Source organism: Astatotilapia calliptera, chromosome 13 (assembly GCF_900246225.1).
Source record: "Astatotilapia calliptera chromosome 13, fAstCal1.2, whole genome shotgun sequence".
NCBI lineage: Eukaryota > Metazoa > Chordata > Actinopteri > Cichliformes > Cichlidae > Astatotilapia > Astatotilapia calliptera.
In genome coordinates this window covers 9,872,070-9,893,370 of record NC_039314.1, presented here as the reverse complement: position 1 = coordinate 9,893,370, position 21,301 = coordinate 9,872,070, and the positions used below count along the sequence as shown (strand labels likewise).

General features: G+C 40.2%; 2 protein-coding genes across 2 annotated transcripts; one reads left to right on the top strand and one right to left on the bottom strand.

Moving 5' to 3' along the window:
• Nucleotides 1-70: 70 nt before the first annotated feature.
• LOC113034579 (calpain-1 catalytic subunit-like) lies at nt 71-10,198 on the bottom strand. The gene is made up of 23 exons (XM_026189255.1): nt 10,031-10,198; nt 8,952-8,969; nt 8,026-8,272; nt 6,267-6,336; nt 6,051-6,169; nt 5,835-5,968; nt 5,560-5,728; nt 5,379-5,462; nt 5,193-5,278; nt 4,192-4,266; nt 3,538-3,698; nt 3,248-3,417; nt 3,138-3,149; nt 2,774-2,985; nt 2,643-2,682; nt 2,472-2,537; nt 2,230-2,287; nt 2,006-2,070; nt 1,828-1,896; nt 1,673-1,751; nt 1,209-1,322; nt 1,047-1,105; nt 71-960 (listed from the first exon to the last, which is right to left on the bottom strand). Exons 3-23 carry the CDS (start codon nt 8,269-8,271, stop codon nt 934-936), a joined length of 2,115 nt encoding a protein of 704 aa, XP_026045040.1. The 5' UTR covers nt 8,272; nt 8,952-8,969; nt 10,031-10,198; the 3' UTR covers nt 71-933.
• Nucleotides 10,199-11,951: 1,753 nt separating this feature from the next.
• Nucleotides 11,952-20,737, top strand: LOC113035206 (calpain-2 catalytic subunit-like). The gene is made up of 21 exons (XM_026190579.1): nt 11,952-13,215; nt 13,348-13,417; nt 13,580-13,698; nt 14,924-15,057; nt 15,156-15,324; nt 15,427-15,510; nt 15,618-15,703; nt 16,028-16,102; nt 16,539-16,699; nt 16,794-16,963; nt 17,058-17,069; nt 17,208-17,419; nt 17,568-17,604; nt 17,789-17,854; nt 17,930-17,987; nt 18,073-18,137; nt 18,255-18,323; nt 18,416-18,494; nt 20,104-20,220; nt 20,305-20,363; nt 20,449-20,737. The coding sequence occupies exons 1-21, from the start codon at nt 12,979-12,981 to the stop codon at nt 20,470-20,472; spliced, it is 2,103 nt and encodes a 700-aa protein (XP_026046364.1). The 5' UTR covers nt 11,952-12,978; the 3' UTR covers nt 20,473-20,737.
• The last annotated feature ends 564 nt before the right edge of the window (nt 20,738-21,301 follow it).

Here is a 21,301-nt window from a genome sequence, read left to right as displayed (position 1 = left end):
TAGACACTTCTTGTCCAGTAGCCAAAGAGAATGTGGGGCAAACTTGTGTTGTGGAAACAATGGAAAAATATCATGAGCCTTTGAATATTTATTGACGGCACGAAATACATTCGTAACACATGACTGGCACATTTTACTGGTTGTTTGTACCATGATTTTTTTTTTTTCTGTGTGTATAAGGCAATCATCAGTATCATGTGATTCCTGTAAAGGTCACTAAAAGTGAACGGATACATTATTAATGTGAGGCAACTTCTCAAGCAGCTTCAACTATAATGCAAGTGCAATTTAGTAAAAAAAAAACAAAAAACCTAAGAGGTGAGTGGCTTCAATTCATCAACGTCATGTTAAACAGGTTCAACTCAGTACATATTAAATGTTTCAAGTTTGTCACTGACATCAGATTGGCTCCGTAGTGACACCTACAGGTGTAAGAGTGAAACTGCTGACTCAACACTAAAACTAAAACAAGATTTAAACAAATGAATGCACAATTACTGAGAAACTAAAGCACTTTTAGAAATAGCACAGAAACAGATTCTCAGACAGACTTCAAAGAGTGAAATTGTCAGCAGAGAGTGACATCAAAATTAAAACATGTAAAACCAACTCGCAGTAAACATTGCAGCTAGTGATTTTCTACATGCACATGGCCATGCTCTGTAAATAAAGATGACACATTTATATCATATGGTGACGGCTACATGCTGTAGCTTTGCATAGATCCTAAAATATGTCCAGGATGCACCACGTTGGCTTTGCTGGACTTTGGTTTTCTGTTACACAGCTATTTTGCAACTTTTATTTAAGCTGAGGTGGGATGTGTAAAAGGATCTGAAGGTTTCTAGGGCGAAAGGGTCTTCATAGCTCCAGCTTCACGGCAGTCTGCAGGCACTGTGCCCTTACTCGATACACCTTAACAGAAGGTTCTCTTCAACCACACATGGTCAGATAAAGCCACTAGCAAGGTAACAAATAAAGTTAGACAAACAGAAAAGTTTGACAAAAGGATACTGGATACATTTTCTTTTTAAAACAGCACTCACCTCTGTCAGGGTCATCTCTGCCTCTCCTGATCCTGCCTCGTCAAATTTTCGGAAAGACCCTATTAATTCAAAGTTTTCATCATTTATTGCCACTGCATTAATAATGAAATATGGTGCCACTATGCTGCTTTTATTTCTAATGTGTCTGTCAACATTACTTACTAAACATGGCTTCAAGCTTAACCAAGCAGCATATGAAGCTGTCAAAGTCAATCATCTCATTCTCTGCATACCGGGCCACCAGAATCTGGAGGAGTCGATTATTCAGCTTGAAACCTACATAGAGTTTAAAATGGGTTAGTATTCACTTAGTGGTCAGTGTTACGTCCCTCTGCAGACTACTTTATAGCATAATTAGGTATGCCTTGCTACTGCCAGGTTGGATCTGCTTTTGCCTTCAGAGTTGCTTTAGTTCTTAATAGCACAGAGTCAAAATGCTTGAAACAATTCATCAGAGATTTTGGTCAAAGAACTTCTGCTCACTGGATATTTTTTTCTGTTTCTGACCATTCTCTGTAAACCTCAGAGACGCCATGTGATTGGCTGTTAACCTATACTTGGTTTAACAAGCAGGCAAGCCAGTGTGTAGCTGTGTCAATATGATGCTTTGATATGAAAAATTATACCTGCTGCTTCCACAGCAAGTCGCATCTCATATGAGCTCATGGCCCCTGACTTGTCGAGGTCGAATTGTCTGAAAACGACCTGAGAGAAGGAGACGGTAACATAAATAGAAATACAGACAATCTAAGTATAACGTTCCTGTTTTAATCGCTCTTACCAGCCACTTTCGGATCTTGTTCCAGAGGATCTGAAACTCCACAAGTCCTAAACGAGCACTACCATCTTTCTAGGAAACATTTTGTCAAGGGGCCAAACAAATCACATGCTAAAGGCACAATTTAATGCCTAAAATAGTCAGTTTTGTAAGATTTAGGTGTGATAACACCAGAGGATACATCCATCAGGTTCACCATGGTCCTACAAGACTCCATACTGAAGCCATCGGTCTTCAGGTCTTTGTCTGAAATGACAAAAAAAAAAAAAAAAGACCTTCTTCAAACCATCTGGCTAAAAAAAGACACACAGTTAAAGGGAATGGGCACTACAGTGGAATCTAATACAGTAATGGGAGATGTATTAGTAATATGTGAATTGCACCCAAAATAAAGAGAACACTCACGCCGGGCGACGACTCTGTTTAGAATAGTCCTCAGCTCATGAATAGAAATCTCCATGTCCTGCAAAACAATGAAGGACAACTAAACTTTGCAACTAAGAGCAACTTTACTGGCTTTGTTCCTATCATGAATACTGCAAACGCAACTATTACCACTACATATGGTGTTTTATCAGATAATTATATAAAAGTAGTATGTAGGTGAAAAGATGCTAAGCAGTAAGAGAGATCTTTTCAAAACCTACCTCTCCTGCAAGTTGAGCAAACATGGCCTTAAAAGAGTCATCAATGTCATCTTCAGTTATTTCTTCCTGTAGGAAAGCAAACCATGGTAGGTACAGGGTGTAAAATCAAAAAGCCTTAGCATTCTTGCAATACGTGTAATAATTTAAAATTTCCAACTGATGTATACGTACATCCTCTCCCAAATCGGCAGAGACTTCATCATCCAGCTCTCTGCAACAGACAAACTCTATTGGTACAAGGCCTCCTTTTCCACACATTGTAATGGGTGAAAATAAATAACAAAATACAAGCGTAAACATACTCGGTCTCTGACTGCTTCTCAGTGAACACCCTTAGGACAAAGTCGGCCTCTTTACCGGCCTCAAAGGTGGAGGGAACGATGAGGTACTCTCCTGGAGGCAGACGGAGCCGTGTGCTCACCTCCCGGAGGTTGATGAAGGTTTCCGAGCGAGCACAGGAGGAATGGCTCAAAAAGAAATTCTTCTTCAAATGGACATTTTGGCAGCCTCTGTACTAAAGGCAGCAGCAAGCAGAACACTGGTTCAAATACATATGCAGGCTTTTAGCTCCATTTACTGTAATCACAGACACACATGGTTCACATTACACTAAGAGTAATGGTAATGAATTTTTTTTAAAAAGTAGTAAAGTGATGCTCTGCTTACCTCTTCTGGAATCTGCAAAAACAGGGGAAAGAGTTTAAGGAATGAGCATGAGGATCCTTTTAAACATACAAACAAGGCAAAGGGACAATACAGATTTTCTCTGTTCGCACCTCATACAGAGCAAAGCCAATGGTGTGCATGTCTTGACCTTGACGTCGATATCTGCGCCGGTCTTTCTGCATGAGGGCTACTAAAAAACTGCACGCCACCTCATCGTCCTCTGGGTCGTCGTCCTCCTCCAGCAGCGTGACCTTATACTGAGGGTTGATCCAAAACGTGTCTGCACAGACGGGACATTTATGTTAGCCTGCTTCATGGTCCAACAGTCACTCACCTGCGGAAACTGTGTACACTTGATTGTAAAAGTCATGTTTGTGGGGTATACACAGTTAGGACTCACTGGGATGGTTCCTGCAGCCCCCGGCGGTGCTCCCTCTCCTCCACGTGCCGTAGAACTTGATGGTGTTCCAGTGGCTCAGGCTGTCGTCACTCAGAGCATCTGGAGTCAAGTTGCAGATCTCTAGTCGAGAAAACTGCCTGATGAAATCACTGAAGGACATCCTGGAAGATGTAGTTGTAGCTTTCCTTAAACAGCTAGTTCAACACTGTGCTTTTTCACTCACTATAAGAGTTTGATGATCAAATTTGCAGCACTCTCATATCTGTGTGTTAATGATAAACCTGAAGCTGGGAAACAGTAAGCCTAGCACTATAATAGATCAGAAGGAAATAATTAACAGCACATTATACTCGTAATTACAGCTGTACAAACAAACCAGCTGGGTTTTTTTTACAAGATAACACTCCAGCAGCAAGTCACTGCTTTTAAGTTGTTTTTGGATGGAATAAAATCACATTTATATCTTTACAAAATGGATTTAAAGGCAAAGATTTTCTATCTATGGTCAGAGTCAGTTTAGTGTTTACTCTTAAACTTTGATTGTTTATGCTGAGTTTTTGCTAAAAGCCTTGTTGTAGCTTATTGTTAAGACAAAGACACAATATTCTCATCCAGGCAAAAATATCTGTCTGTTTCTTTAAAATCATCTAGTACCAAAACTCGCCATCTTCCATCTGCAGATGCAAGTCTTCTCGTTCAGAAGGGTCGATCTGATCCCATTCAGGAGAACTACAAATGACAAGAAAAGCAGGCGAGAACAATTAGTGAAGATGGTGCACTGTATTTGACCCTTCCTGATTTGTTATTTCTTTTAAATATCTGTCATGTTGACATGTTTCAGATCAAACTAAGTTAAAACAAAATGCCATTTTCAAATCATGATTTCGTCCATTAAAAGAAAAAATGCTGCCTGGTCCTTTGTGAAAAATTGCCCTCCTTGTTAAATCGTGAATTAATTGTGATTATCCACTTTTTTTGGAAAGCTGAGTTCAATTTCATTAGCCACACACCGGCCTGTTTGCTGCCAAACCTGCTGAATCGAGAGACCAAATAGACTCGCTGTAAATGATAGAACCATGAATTCTGCTCTAACTGAGAATGTGTGGCCATCAGTTCATGCTCTAAAAATCAAGCATACTTGGATTATGCACCAGGACAGCAATCTGAAACACCTCTGAATGGCTAACAGAAAACAAAGTGGAGTGGCCTATTCAATGTCTGGACTTTGAATCAGAGTGAGATGCTTTGGCATGACCTTAAACAGGCTGTTTATGCTCAAAAACACTCCAACGTGCCTGAATTAAAGCAGTCATGCAAAGTAGAGTGGGCCAAAATCCTTCGCAGTGATGTGAAAGACTCATTGCCAGTTATCCCAAAGACCTGATTGTAATTATTGCTGCCAAGGTCAGCACAACCAGTTACAGTTTAAGGGGCAATTACCTTTTTACACAAGGTCAGGTAAGTTTGAATGACAAAGTTTCAGTTTCCATAAATGAAATCATAATTTAAAACTGGATTTTGTATTTTCTCAGATTATCTTTGTCTAATACAACAAAGTGTTTGATCCAAAACATGTAAGTGTAATAAATATACAAAGAACTAAGAAATCAAGATTATTATCATTATTAATATTACTCATATTTGAACACACTCACTTGTCACTCCATGCACCAGTCCACTCCACCTGGCCCCAAGGGTTACGTATTCGGATGAGGCGTTCGGTGTTGCCATGGAAATTAACCTACATAACAGCAGAATGACAGAAAAATTAAAACCACAACTTTCACGGTCAGGCAGAGACTAAAAACGATGCCTAATCCAGCAAACAACAGCAAACAGACCTCCTTCAGCCCAGTGACTGAGTAGGCGTGGCCTTTCACAAGCTTCTTGAATGTAACAGCCTCCATGTCAAAGGCACTGGTGATCTGTATTTATATAAAACATGATTAGTGCATCTCAGTATGAGCCTTTTAGCATGGAAAGAAACAGGGGTGCTTTTAATAAAATGTGTTCAGCACTTACATCGATGGAGCAGCCCAGCAGGGAGCCTCTCTCCAGCGCTTTGCCAATTATCCTGTAGAGATCTCTTGGAGCTCGGCGGAGCTCATACATCTCAGACACACCACCAGTGAAGTCCTCAAACCCTTCAGTGGTGCTCCCTCCAGACAAAGCCTCATAGGAGCCATTCAGCCTGATAGCACATCAAGAACACACTTCACATTGATTGCCGTACACAACAGCTCTTCAGATTATGGCTTGCTGTTAAATGCTAAGCGATGTAGCGGGCAGACACCTACTTAGCATAAGCTTTCTCCAGGAGTGCACTCCAGAATTCATTACCCTCAGCTGAATGGACAAACATTAGCTCCCCATCCTTTACTGGCAACCTGTCATCAATCACGACATCTACCCATTCGCCAAACTGCCAGAACTGCAACACAGAGCAATAATCAAGAACTCCATCCAAATGAAGTGCTTGCAAAGAGAGTTTGTAGAAGATGATGTGAAATTACCTGAAAGTGGAAGATTCCTGCATAGTCGTCTTGGAAGGACTGACCGTGTGGGACAACCCGATGAAGAAGCTTCTCATTCAGCGTGAGAGAAGCAATGGCTGCTAAGAGCCAGCAGTCACCTGCAATTTAAAAAAAAAAAAAAAAAAAAAGCTTTAGGAACCTCCATCCATCTGTGGCGTCCTGGTTTTCATGGCAGATTCAGCATTAATGACTCACCCAGTGCTCCCTGACAGATGTCTGTTCTGGTTGCACCACCAACGATGAACTGAGGGTCTTGTGTTAGTTCCTATGGAGAAAAAAAGAAAATAAGTTGTTCTGAGAAATATTTTTGGAAATCAAAAATCAAACAGTCAAAGATTTGAACATTTTTTAATCTACAGTCATTGTATAAAGAAAGCACACCCTCTTTAAATTCTGAGGTTTTTATGTATTGGGACATAATAAAAACAATACAGCCTTTAGCATGTCTGAGAACAACACAGAAGTTGACTGTGGAAAACCCTTACTGCTTCACTGAAGCAAGTGTGTTAAAGATAATGCTAAGCAAGAAAGATACAGGTGCTGTTTGTCAATCTGGGAAGTGTTAGAAGGCCATTTCCAAATGAAATGTAGGGCATCATTCAACAGTGAGAAATATTACTCTCAAGTGGCAAACATTCAAGGCAGTCACCAATCTTCCCAGGAGAGGAAATCTCGCCAAATTCACCCCAATGTCAAATCATGCTAGTTAAACTGCAAAAACAAAAAACCCCAAGAGCTACAAACTCTACTGACCTCAGTTAGCATGTAAAATGTTAACATTCATAACAGCACAATTGGCAAAAGACTGAAAAAGTGTGGCTTATTTGGAAGGGTGGCCAGAGGAAAGTCTCTTCTCCGAAAAAACAAAACAAAGGACGTGTCAGCATGGCTTAAAATTGCAAAGTTGCATTTGAACAAATCACAAAACTTTGAAACAATATTCTTTGGACAGATGAGACCAAAGGGGAGATGTTTGGTCTTGATGCACAAACCCAAACACAGCATATCGGCACAAACACTTTGTAGCAACTGTCAAGCACGGTGGTGGAGGAGTGATGATTTGGGTTTGTTTTGCAGCTGCGGGACATGAAGCTATCTGTCTGACTGTTAATGCCTGGCCCAAACTGGATCCAGCAACAGGACAATGATCCCAAGCACAGCAGCAAACGTCCAGACCTCAACCTGACTAAAATGCTGTGGTCGGTCCTTAAAAAGCTGTGCATAAACAAATACCAGCAATGAACTGAAGCACTGCCATAAAGGAAAGTGGGACAAAATTCCTCCTCAGTGATATGAAACTAATAAAGTCATAAAGAAAGCAAAATGTTATTGCTCCTAAAGGTGGCACTACAAGCTAATGAATCATGGGCAGTGCTTAGTTTTTCAAACACTGTTTCTCCGTAACGGCGTCATCTTTACTGAAGAATAACATTGTGTAACGCATTGCGTGTTGCTGTTCATGTGAGGATGTATTTATTTAATTCCAAGAACTGGAGAGGACTAGATAATGTTTATGTCCTGATATGTAAAACCTTAGAAAAGACGGTGTGTTTTCTCGTTATCATGACTATAATGTTTGACGCATCATATCATTTATGTGCCAACTTCCTGCACTGTAAACAAATGTCCCGGGGAGGGAGCGGTCAGAGAATGTGTTACATGCCAACAGCTGCTGTGGTCAGAGAAGTCCCTGTCTCTACTTGTCTTATTCTGTCTGAGCTGGCAGACATGAAATGAGAAACTGCCATCGATATGTTTGCTGGCAGGTCCAGTCATGTCCAGCGACAGACAAAACAGCACACAAGTTGTGAAATATCATATGAGATGGGCCAAAAGCAATAAACTTTTAATTGTCTTTATATAAATGTCTGCAAAATAAATGTTATTTTTTAATTTCAGACTCTCATATAAGACTACAGACTACGGTGCCTGTGCATCCTCTCGGTTAGCTCACCGTGGGCCTCATCCACTCCACATCCTTTGTTTTAGAGGAATAGGGGGCAAGTTCCTTAAAGCCCAGAGATGGAGGCTCGGCAGGGAAATAGGGGTCTTCAAACAGGCAGCCTGACTCCAGACATTCCTGCTTCAGTGCCTCGTAATCCTGGCCCGCAAAGTGCACAGCTTGGTCCTTGGAACCCATCCCTTCTGCCCGGAGCCTGTTGGCATATATGCTTGCAGATATCCCTCCAACTGAATACATGCTGGTGCAAGATAAAAATACAGAGTTGGTGGTTGGGTATGCACGGTGTCATCTATAAATAGCAGGAAGCTAATCTGTGACACACTCATGTCTAAGAGTTATAATACAGCAATCAAAACCTGCATTCAGCTAGCTGGGAACCCTTTGTGACGCAGAAATTCAGCATTATAATGTTAGCTTGCATCTAGCATAAAAGTGAAGGCTGTAGGCTCTGAGAACACTGAGGTCTGTCAAGTCATTTATTATTATTATTATTATTATTGTCCCTTATAGGTAATGTAAACAACTTAAAAAAATAGGCATTTCAGATTTTTTTTTTACATTTCATATGCAAAAAAATAACAATTCCTTCACTTAATAAAATGCATTTTTTCAAAATTTTTTAAAATGTTTAAGAATTGTTTTTCTGAGTGTAGTGAGGTGCAAAGTGACCAGATTTATGACCTCAGTATTTCCTCATTCCAGGTTACGGCCCCACAGAAAGCAAATCCTGCGAGTTTCCCTGGTAAAACCTGTCATAACTCAGTTTTTTCATTCTTAGTTTAGCTCCAAGTTCATTTTGTATTATCATGAAAACCAAATGATAAGTGATGGCATTAACAAAGAATAGTGACTATGGGTAACTGTGTTATAAGAATCACCACCCTGAACCCAGAGCAGCAAAAGAAGAAATGTGATACCTTGTCTGTATTTGCAAGCTGAGAGGGGGAATCAGACAAAAACAGAGAGAAAGGTTATTCACATAAGCTGCTTTTTTTTTTCTTAAATCAGATACACAATACAAGGTAAATGCAGAGTTTAAAATTGATTGGGGGGGGAGCGGTGTCTTATTTTCCAGGCTATATTCAAATCTTCAAGGAAAAGAAAAAAACCTATGCAAGGAAATCATGAGTTCAAAAGACGTAAACTTCCCTTAGACTTGAATTTGGTACCTCATGAATCAGTGCTGACTAGATCCTTTGGCTCTCTACTTGCCTCAAAAGGAATCCAAATGAGCCAAGTTAGGTAAATAATCTGGGCGCTGAAAGTTGGAAGGGTAAACTGGGCTGGAGCTGCAGTGGTGAGGGGGCCAGGACATTCGTGAGAAAAATGGTTAGGTTGGAGAATGAGCTGGTGTGCAAAAACAGGCTATGCTTTTGGTAAAAACAACCCGCAGACAGGAACATTGTTTAAAGGGCCATCGTGCCCCCGCTCTGAGGCCCCACTCCCCATTGAGCTGCGGGAATTCCTCTCTGCTCTTTCAAAGACTGCTGATCACAAGGATCTTTTTATTTCCTCCAAATAAAGTAATCAATAGGACTTCAGCAGCACCCTAACAAAAAACAACAGTCTGTCAATAAAAAAATAAAAACAAAAAACAGAGGAGCAGTATTAGTGTCTGAGTAATGCACGTTTGCTCCTTCAGTTCATTTGTGATTTCACAGGCCCCAGACTTAAAAGTGACATTATGTCATTACACAAATGGTTTAGAGCACCTGTTCAGAAGTGTGCTGCAGGCCTGTCTTTACGCGCACCCGCTTTAAAGATTTCTGGTAACAGCAGAGCACATTCACACTCTCATTTAACCCTGGATAACGCAGCTGAATTAAATCTGTGATCTCAGAATTAGACGGCTGTTATTTGTCTTGACTCTTGCGAGAGATAAAGCATGCATTATATCAAATCAAACAAACCGCACTGTGGCCTGCACTTCACAAGGCACCGTTAACTTCAAGCTCTCCAAATAACAAAGAAATAAAACGCACAAAACGACACTCACCGCCGCTTTCACGCTAATTTCCAGCTCCTTGCAAATGAACTGGATACAGTAGTAAACTGTATAAATCTGGTGGAGACACTGGTTCCGTTGGATCGCAGGTCCAGGCCAAGGTCCAACCCCTCTGCACCGTCCACACTGCTGCACCGCCCACGCCCCTACAGGAGGAGGGGCCACCGCTCACACCCACCACACACTGCCGCTGGAGGCGCTAAAGATGGCAGTTAACCATGAACAAAACACTTACATTGGTCAATATCACGCTATGAAAATATGAAAGGCTGAAATTACAACTGACTGCAACATTATTCTGTAATACTGTATAACACCGTCAAATTTAGGCCTAAATAGAAATCTTCTTGATTATTGTACCTGACTATTTTGAGCTATTAGCCTAAAACCTGGTATATTGGCACAGTGTGAGGTGGGTCCTGACAACCTGAGGGCAAAAGTAGAAGTGGCAGGCCTAAAAACTATCCTTGGGAGAAGAACAGTATCTGAAAGTCATCTCTTTAAGAAATAGGAAAAGGTTAATCAAAGACCTGAGGCAGGATTCATCTGGCCCTTCAGTTAAACCATCTGTTTTCTGAAGTTTTATCAGAAAATTAAGTTTTTCCTGTCAAGAAAAAAGAAAGGAAACGGAGACAGAGGCTGAGATATGACAAATTACACAAGAACCGGACTAAAAACCATTAAGAATGGAGTGATGAATCCAAAATTTGGAGTTTCTGGTTCAACTTTTGATTGACATGTACAGACAAGGTTCAGGAGAGGTTGCAACAGAGAGCCTCTGCAGCCATCTGCGGCTCTGTCATTGTTTTCGGATATTTTTCTGCCAGTAATGTTGGAGATTATGAACACAAAAAGTGCCATCAGATTTTGATCCACCATGGAATACCATCTGGAAAGCATCTGATTAACAGTGACTTCGTATGGCAATTATCCTAAACGCAGTGCCAGCGCAGGAGAAGCATGATAAATGAACTGCAGTCAAGTCAGAGCTCTCAAGTCTCTTTAGTCAGTTTCTGTAGTTGTCATTTTTTAGGGCACATTGTCTCATATGCTTACAGTACATAACCCTCTGCCCTGCACTGACTTCAGGTTGTCTTTCTAACAATGAAGAGTTTATTTTGATCATTACATCAGTGCTTATCTTGGGTTAAGAGTAGATGAATAAAACACTAACAATCATGCTTTTCTGAAAAAGGTAACCAAATATTAACCAAATAGTAACCAAATATTAAATACCCAATAATAGCTGAACCGCACTCTTTAAGTGCGAGCTAAAGAAACACCGAAATACAAACAATGTGTAAATGCAATCATAAATGATTCTGTCTTCAGTTCTCGTGTTTATATTCAAAAGGTGTTTATAGGACCGAAAGCAAAACTACATTTGTGAGAGTTTAATATCATCGCTATAAAGGTTAATCATAAGCTTGATAACACCAAATAATTATTACCAGGGAGATAAAGTGTTATAAATGACTACAAAGATTAAGGTACAAATATAGCTGGTGTAAATATGATCTCATCCTTTGTTCAGGTTCAGGTATTTGAACTGGCCTGTTTTTAACGGAAGTTAAAAATACGCGACTATCACAGTGCCTCCAAGTGGCCAAAAAAGCTAATATTGCAGTTCAAGTCTGTGAATCGGCCGAGGCCTTTGCAGAGAACTAAAACAACATGTCATAAACACACAAGAACTGTTGTACTTATAGATGGATTCGATTTATTTAGCTGTAAGAGTGTTGGTTTGTTGTGTTCTGGTAAAGCAATGTTGCAGTAAGATCAACATTACATTTTGCTGACACAAAGACAGCATGTGAAGTCTGTTTGTCAAAGGTAACAGACATCATGTGATTAATGTCCTGTTTTTGAGTCCGCCCCTGGAAATCTGTATTGTGCCTTCTTCCTGTTTTTGTCTCTCATGCAAAACTTTTGGTTCAAAGTAGCTGCAACAGGGAGCTCAGTGCAGTCCCACCCTGTGGTAAATAATAATGAATTATTATGTCTGAAGGCTATGCTTGTTTTTGACGCTCATTTTCCATGTTATGTTTATAAACAAGACAGTGTAAACACAGCGGTTAGGGGTTTATGATGCAACGTTCATGAGCTGCTTTTGCTCCAGTGTTGGATAAGATTTAAGATGGAAATCGTCTCTTAAAAGAAGTCGTATGTATTCAGGTGTCTGTTTTCCTGCCTTTCGCACATGAATCGTGTTCTGTTAAAAGAGAAAAAAACAACAACAACAACTCGTGCCAACAGCTTGCAGTCAGTGTAACTCCTGATCAAACTGACTTCAGGAAGTGTTTGACTGAAGCTTAACTTTGCTGTGCTCTGCATGGAGGATGTGATGAATAAGAGTATATGTTTACACGCAATTGGATCTGTGCATCAACCAGGCTTAGTGTTGCAGTGTCATTTAGATCCCAGTTGTTTTCAAGCTCAGTTTGATGGTTGCTTCATTCTATATGTTTTTAAGAGTCCCTTTCACAACTCTTAACTATAGTTACCACATGTAATCACGCTTGGAAAGAAAACATCTCTATTTTTTGGGTTATGGTACTTCTATAGATTATTACAGAATGTGTAAAAGTCCAAATTTAAAGTGGGAGGCATACCTATCTCCACCATACATACAGATGAGATTAAAATGTAGGATAAGAATGTCCCTTGGGTGTAGTCCGTATTTGTCTTTCAGTTGTGGTCACTGCCATATTAGTGCAGATTTGCTTAGAGCTGCTGTTGGCTGCTGTTTGCCTCACCTGTCCTAGCAGCCCCACCCTATTTGTCACCTGACCCCGTGTTCCAAGAACCTGAGAGAGCTATAAAGAAGGCTGACACAAAGGTACTTCGGATTGTGTTCACCTGGTGAAAGATTTGTTCATCAGTGAAGCCTGAAAGAAAGGACAAAGAAGGACATTTACTGCGACCGGATTCTTGTGACGATGACATCTACAGCAAGTCGACTGGCCCGTCAGCAAGACAGGGAATTGGGCATTGGCACCAACGCACAGGCAGTGAAATTCTACAAGCAAGATTATGAGGCTCTGCGGCAGCAGTGTCTGGAGACCGGCCACCTGTTTCAGGACGATCGCTTTCCTCCTGAGCCTAAATCACTGGGCTACAACCAGCTGGGACCATACTCATCAAAGACTAAGGGCATCGTTTGGAAGAGGCCAACGGTAAGAGGCCAACAAAGCAAACAATCATTTTTAACACAAACATATCATATTTACAAGATTTTCATTATTTTATTCATTAATCTAATTATACTGTACTTCCCATTACTGAAGGATGTTTTGCTTTCATTGCAGGAGCTTTGTTCCAACCCTCAGTTCATTGATGACGGCGCTACAAGGACGGACATTCGGCAGGGAACTCTGGGTAAGTGATGACAGCTCAATAATGAGGTGAGCTGTGTTTTTTAGACATTTGTGAGTAGCACAATGGTTGTTTGTTGGTTGCAAAGCTGCTACGCTGTTGAGACCAGCACATGTTGCCCATGACCTCAGGGCATGTAGTCATATATCTGTCCTTACCGTGCAGGTGACTGCTGGCTCTTAGCTGCCATAGCTTCTCTGACTTTGAACCAGGACATTCTGGCTCGTGTGGTGCCTCCTGACCAAAGCTTTACTGAAGGTTATGCTGGGATATTTCACTTTCAGGTCAGGAAACTTTTGCTCCACTTGCTAATTTTCTTATCTGGTTTTGTTAATAAATTCTAAATACAATTACACTTTTGGTAAGAAGTGACATACATATAATACTAATTAGATTACACTCTGCGGTACCTTGTGGCAGTTCAAACAGATTTGTACTGTCATTCAAAGCACTTCAGTTAACTTTTTTGACCAAAGTGCTTATTCCCACCTCTGCCAACTACTGAAGGGAAGATCAGTCCAGATGTGACTGCATCGATACAAATGCTGGTATTGGTATCAGATTGATACTAGGATCAATACTGTTTATATCCTCTTAGTTCAGTTTATAGCCAACTGTATGGTGTCAAATAAATTATGATTTACTTTTGGCTATGAAAAAAATATACCTTAGACATACACTATTAAACATGTCTGAACCTTTTTGTGCTGACTGTATATGTTATTTATAGCCTATTTAAACAACAGAGGTTGAGCCAAAGACCTTGTGAAACAAGCACATTTACATTCAGTGTCTAAAAAAATTGTTTGTGTTTTGTGGATTACTATTTGTAAAATTAACTAGTATAAATCACAAAGATTTAGTGGTCCTTAAAATGTCTTCAGAATTTGAAAACTAATGATGATTCATCTCATAACTCTCAGCACGCAGATCACCACTACAGTTCCCTTTTTAATTTGAAAGTATCAAAAATACTGGCTCCGTATTTACTTGCTATCAGATCGGCACCAAATTTTGCAATATCACACAGCACTAGTGTTTGGATAAGTTTTAACAGGCCCCAGCGCTTACTACGTGTCACAATGTTGACAGTGTTGACAACCTGAGGGCATGTCCAGGTGATGCGCTTGCTAACACCCCCCCCCACACACACACACACACACATACACACATATACAGTAAAAATGTATGAGAAAGCATTTAGAGAAGTTACTTATTATCTGCCTAGTTAGATGATAGAATAATCACCCCCGAGGAAAAAAGTCTCCTTGCACTTTTACAAGACAAGTGTGTATTTAATGTTTTCAGAGGTTTAGGGTGCTTTGGGTGTGCAAACAGACTAGGAAAGTGTTTTAAGAACCTGTCCGTTCACCAGATCATGTATAACCTGTCACTAAGAACCGACCAGAAGCTCGGGTAACAGTGCTAAGTTAACAGTTCAACAAACTTGATCTCAAAATCTTGTTCATTAATAAAAAAGCACTCACACTTATCAATGTTTTCTATCAGTTCTGGCAGTTTGGTGAGTGGGTGGATGTGGTGGTTGATGATCGTTTGCCCACCAAAGATGGAAAGCTGCTGTTTGTTCACTCAGCGGAGGGCTCAGAGTTTTGGAGCGCACTGCTGGAGAAGGCCTACGCTAAGTATGGATAGCTCTTCATATATTTTTTTGCTTCATCATAATGGCGTGTATGTGTACACATATACATTTACACTACCCATGTTCCTTTGTGCCTGACAGGGTGTATGGCAGCTACGAGGCTTTGACAGGAGGAAACACTATTGAGGGTTTTGAGGATTTCACCGGAGGAATTGCAGAAACATACAACCTAAAAGAGGCTCCAGCAAATCTCTTTCACATTATTCAGAGGGCCCTGAGCCTGGGTTCACTGATGGGTTGCTCTATTGATGTAAGTCTTATTTGCATCATGATTTGCATTACAGTTTGCACATAAGCATGACATCAGTCTGATAGACATTATCACACTGGATTTAAATTTTGCTGTTTTCAGATCACCAGTGCCTATGAGTCAGAGGCAGTTACATCTCTAAAGCTTGTAAAAGGACATGCATACTCTCTCACCGGTGCAGAGGAGGTACGCGGATTATATAGACTGTGAACTGGTATTCAAATTAAAAAAGAAAACAAAAAAAAAAGCGTGCACTACATTGGATTCCTATTAAATGTGCTTTATTCTTCAAGGCTAATTTTAAAGGGCAACAAGTGCAGTTGGTTCGCATCAGGAACCCGTGGGGTGAGGTGGAATGGACAGGCCCTTGGAGTGATGGGTGAATATTTATATTTTGTACATATAAAGGTTGTGTGAGGAGCTCAGAATATAGCCACTGGTTCTCTACATTGATGGAAGTCAGTGGCGGTGGTTCGGGACATGTGATTTGGATCCCACCTAGATGCTTCTTAGGTGAGATGTTTCTGGCAGACACAAGGCAACCTTGAGATATTATATCTCTCAGTTGGCCTGGGAACACCTCTGTGCACCAGGAATAAGTTAGAGCTGGATAAGTGGCATGGATGGATGCTTGGTTGGATGGATGGATGGATCATTAGCTACTATTTATTAATACTAGGATTCTTCCTAATATCAAAATTAGATCCAGTGAATGGAGCCATGTCACTGAAGATGAGAAGTTGAAGTTAAACAATGTGGCTGAAGATGGAGAGTTCTGGTAATTCTACATGCTTCTACATTATACTGACTGAAAATTACAATTTTATGATAATAGAATAATATCAAAAAGCTCTTTATGATCAAAACTGCTTTAAAAAAGCCTTCATTGAAGAATCGTGTAAAAGTTTCTAAAACAAGCCAAAACGATCAAAAGAATGACAAACCATCCAGGTATTATGTTGCAAAAGACATCATCTCAAGTTGAGTTAAAGCTGGACTGTATGTAATACCACTTTGAACAACAACATAGAAAGAAAAATATTTTAAAACTGTAATCCTGTTCAAGCTGGTCAACTACTTTCCGATAAAATGCTGCCACCTTGTGGTTTCCTTAAATCGTGCAGAGGTTTTGGACAAAAAGTACCTTTAACATTAAGACACATGCTTTAAAAAATGATCCGAATATAATCTTAAGGAGAAATTGTTCTTCTCAGGATGTCCTACTCAGACTTCATCAGGAATTTCTCCAAGCTGGAGATCTGTAATTTGACCCCAGATACACTCACTAGTGATGATGTGGGTCACTGGAACTACTGCCAGTTTGAAGGGATGTGGAGGGTCGGCTCCACTGCTGGCGGCTGCCGGAATCACACAGGTTAGAATGAAATCAAAAACCTTGTATGTCTGAATAAGAACTCCTTTCATGGTCCAGATTATAAAAATTATTATTATTTTGACTTGCTGTCCAGCCACATTCCCATCCAATCCTCAGTTCCTGTTGCGTCTAGAGGATGTGGATGATAATCCTTTGGATGGGAAGCACGGATGCACCTTTCTGGTGGGGTTGATGCAAAAGGATGGACGACGGCTGATGAAGGTTGACCCCAACCTCGAGACAATCGGTTTTGCCATTTATAAGGTACCTTAGCTTCATTTCATATTGCTCATAAAATCACATACTTTTTTTGACAGCTGACAAATTTTCTAAGATATATTTGTTTCCTTTCTTGCAGGTTCCAGATGAGGTTTGTATGTCTACTTTCCTTTAACTCTTTCCTTCTCTTTTAAGCTGAAATTTGAAAAAGAAAGTGGAAATCACAAGAATCACAAACATAGCTCGACTGATTGCATTGAGAGGAGCCTGACTTTCTGTATCTGTTCAGTACAAAGGTTGCAAAAATGTCCGCCTTGGGCCTGACGTCCTGCTGCGTCAGAAACATGTAGCCATGAGCCCCAATTTCATCAACACACGGGAAGTGTGTGGCCGCTTCAATCTCCCACCGGGAGAATATGCCATAATTCCCTCAACCTTCCATCCCCACAAGAACGGCAGCTTCATTCTCAGGGTGTTCACAGAAAAAGAGGCTGCAACCAGGTATCTGTAATGTGACAAGCAGAATAATTCCTCAGATTTCAGCACTTTACTTTCTACTGCCACTGAAGTTGAAAAGCAAAGCTAAAGCTAAAAAAGTAAGCTTTTTAATCAGAAAGACTGTGCTAAAGGTGTGTTTCTCTTTCCTCAGACGACTGGAGCAGAAAATTGATGCTAAGATAAAGGAGGTAATAATGTGACACCTGACAGCTGTTCGTGCATAAAATAAAACTGCTTTTTTGAGACTTACTTTTCTTTCTTCGTTACATCTGAAACTGAAGCATATATGCCATCCTGAAACTTAAATGCTTAACATTCATGGTCCAAATTGATCAGTTTGTTGTTTTTATCTTCTCTGTTTTTCTCTCACAGGACAAGGTATCTGAAAAGGATGTAGATCCTCAATTGAAGCAACTCTTCAAGCAGCTGGCTGGAAATGTATGTTGAGGGACATAAGAACCTTTTATTACTGTTATTTGGCTCTGAAGTTAATGACTGCCACTTTTCAAACAGAACACGGAGGTGTCCGCCTTTGAACTGATCAAAATTTTAAACAATGCAGTTTCTCAGCGTGAGTACAACAAAAGTTTAAAGCACTCTTTTTTTTTTTATGAATTAATAGTTGGAGTGAGAAATATGTTGTCATTTTCCTGCAGGGTCTGACATTAAAACTGATGGATTCAGCCTTGAGACAGGTCGCCTTATGGTCAGTCTGCTGGATGTATCCTATTAAGGAGTCGACTGCAATTTTTTTTAGGTTTAAGTAATCGTATAATCTGGAAGTTAAAGTACATAAATAACTGATGGTGAGCTTCATAGTAACCTTGACATTGTCCAGAAAGATGAAAGTGGGAAGTTGGGACTGATGGAATTCCAGTTGATTTGGAAGAAAATCCAAAAATACTTGGTGAGATTTAAATAGTTTCAAATCCATGCTGCTTATCCTTGAACACATCTGTGTATATGTTAACGCAAGGCATGGCTTCTTGGCTCATACAGGAGATCTTCAAGAGTCATGACACAGACAAATCTGGTACCATGAGCTCCCATGAGATGAGAGATGCTGCCAGTAAAGCAGGTAACTTTAACCATCCAAAAAGTCCCGCTTTTGTCCCGTCAGTCCACAGAATGTTTTCCTAAAGTCTCGGGGATCATCAAGATGTTTTTGGCAAAAGTGAAACGAGCCTTTGTGCTCTTTTTGGTCGGCAGTGGTTTTCTCCTTGGTACTCTCTCATCGATGCTATTTTTGCACAGTCTCTTTCTTATTGTTGGATCATGAAGGCTGACCTTAACTGAGACAAGTCACACCTGTAGTTTTGTTGTTCTGGGTGCTTTTGTGACCTCCTGGATGAGTCCGTGGTCACTCCTGGGAAATGTCACCGCTGTTCCAAGTCTTCTTCATTTGTGAATAATGGTTCTCACTGTGGTTCACTGGAGTCCCAAAGCCTTAGCAGTGGCTTTGACACCCTTTCCAGACTGATAGATGTCAATTACTTTGTTTCTCATCTGTTCTTGGGTTTCTTTTGACAATGGCATGATGTTTAATAATTAATAATTAACACTTATGAACATAGATTCATTTTAGTGGCCAACAGGTGCATCACCTTTTGACTGCATTAAGTCTGACCTTACAGAGGTTTGTGGATTCAAGTCTTATTTAATGGTCCCAACAGTCAAAAAGAGCATAAAGAGAATGCTTTAGGGTGTGACTACACTGTCACTCCTTGTGGCATTGTGGCTATAGGATGATATACATATTAGAAACTGCCAGGTCTGATACGCTTGTGAAAAACCAAGAAATTCACATTTCAAAAGTTGATTTTTCTGGGATTATATTGTATTTGACTACTGAGACTTACACAAACAGACAAAAGCATGTGTGTGCATATTAATGTTTATCTGTGTTTTAATTTGTGTGACATGGAAAAGAAGTGATAGAACTATATCAGCCAGTTAGGGGACTGCCGCCTTGTATGTACTATTCAGGTGTACTGTTCCACAGGAACTAAACATGCATGGGTGAGGCTGTGTAACACGACTCCTAAGCTATTGTAGAGTTTACGTATATATGAAATCTTTTCAACACTGTACTTCCCCAGCATCAGATCTTCCTCAAATATATGGAGATAAGATTACGGTTCCCTGGATATGTCCACTTTTAAAGTTCTGTCCGGGGCATCCGGGTGGATTTTTGAGATTAATGAAAATGTCCCGGTTTTTCTATGGGCCTACAGAGGACCCATATGTGTGACGTCATCGACGAGCTGCTGCTTTGTGAGTGGTTGTTCTGCCTCACAGACGGGACAGAGTGCGCCTCTTTAAAAGTTTAAAAGATGCCAAAGCGCAAGTGCAGCTTTTCAGACGAACTGCAAAAGAAATTTCCCTTGTCCCGACCCAATACTGGTAATTTTTCTTATACAGATAAGGCCTTATTTCTGTACCATTATTTAATTCCAGAGGTTTTTAAGTTATTTTTTTGCACTTGTTGACTTGTAAATGCCTATATGACATTTTTTATTTCACCATTCATTAACAGCACACAGAAGGCATCGTTTAAATATGTTTTTAAAATTTTTCTTTAAGCAAACAGTATTATTAAAGTTCTTCATGACTGGGCCAAGTGTCCTCTTTTTTGGAAATCAAAATATGGTCACCGTAGATAAGATGGAAATGTTTTTGTTTCCCAGGGTTCCAGATCAACAGTGCTGTGCTGAGAGCTGTTGTGAATCGTTACGCTGATGCTCAGTATGCCATACACTTTGACAGCTTTGTAGGCTGTCTCTTTAAACTGGAAATGCTCTTTAGTAAGTGTCACTAAACACAGCAACATCACTTCTACATGTTTTATCGCTGTCTGAAATTTATTTTTGTCTTTGCTGCTTTACCAGAAGTGTTTAAGACCCTGGAAAGGGATGACTCGGGCAAGATTGAGCTGAACATGCAGCAGGTGTGTAGGAATATAACAAAGGCTGCTGGTTTTTCAGCACTTCTCATTCGGGCCACTAGCTGCATAATGTTGTTTTTTATTGCAGTGGCTGTGCCTGGCAATCTACTAGCCCTGACAGCGACACAACAAGGACCCCTTTCAGATGTGAGCACAGAGAAAGATCAGCTGATCAACAGAGAGTTCCTTTATTTCTGATTTACTTTTCACACAGTATATTCCAAATGCTAAAGTCCCTTTGGGCTATACTATGACTGACATGTATAACATGCCATGTTAGTTGGTTTTTCTGCAAATATTTCTGTTCAGTAGGGAAAAACTTGGTAGTCTTGGTGGGTATTTTGCTTTTCATTTCTTACAACTTCTGTCAAGCTATAAAAACATGTTAAAAATAAAAAATAAAACAAACTAAGAAACTATGGCATCTGCACTCTTTTTTGTTACAAGTCAAATGTTTAAATTACTCAGCAAAATTCAGAAGGTGGTCTGTGACTGAAACTGCTGAGCTGGAACAAGTTTTCTGGCATGCAAAATAAAGGGTGTGGTGACAGGTGAACTGCACATATGACACTCTCTCACAACAAGAGAGATGCAGAACAAAGTGGCTGCACGAGCTCCTCTGAGATGCGAAATGCTGTCGAGAAGTGCAAGATTTCACCCTTTTTGTTTCTCTACCGTTGCCTTAACATTTAAGAGGCTTTCAGAGATTGGAAAGGTCTGAAAGAGTAAAGACTGAAGCAGTCAGGTATGTTTTGCCTTTGTTTTTTTCCTCAGGTTTCACAATCAAAAAACCTCTGAATTACATAATTGTGGCCACTACACTGAAGCAAATCCCACCATTGACTTTGACAACTTCCTGTGCTGCCTGGTTCGCTTGGAGTCTCTCTTCAGGGAGTTTCTGTCCTCATGATCATATTTTTGTCTCACTGACATGAGACAAA

What these genes read in the sequence shown, in the direction of transcription:
- LOC113034579 (XM_026189255.1), bottom strand. Translation starts at nt 8,271, where the DNA reads ATGTATTCAGTTGGAGGGATATCTGCAAGCATATATGCCAACAGGCTC. An exon ending in CTGCCGATTTGGGAGAGGAT is followed by an intron (nt 2,538 to 2,642) that starts GTACGTATACAT and finishes GCTTTCCTACAG; the next exon opens with GAAGAAATAACTGAAGATGA. An exon ending in TAAGCTTGAAGCCATGTTTA is followed by an intron (nt 1,106 to 1,208) that starts GTAAGTAATGTT and finishes TTGAATTAATAG; the next exon opens with GGTCTTTCCGAAAATTTGAC.
- LOC113035206 (XM_026190579.1), top strand. Translation starts at nt 12,979, where the DNA reads ATGACATCTACAGCAAGTCGACTGGCCCGTCAGCAAGACAGGGAATTG. An exon ending in ACAGGCCCTTGGAGTGATGG is followed by an intron (nt 15,704 to 16,027) that starts GTGAATATTTAT and finishes TATCAAAATTAG; the next exon opens with ATCCAGTGAATGGAGCCATG. An exon ending in GAAAAAGAGGCTGCAACCAG is followed by an intron (nt 17,420 to 17,567) that starts GTATCTGTAATG and finishes CTCTTTCCTCAG; the next exon opens with ACGACTGGAGCAGAAAATTG.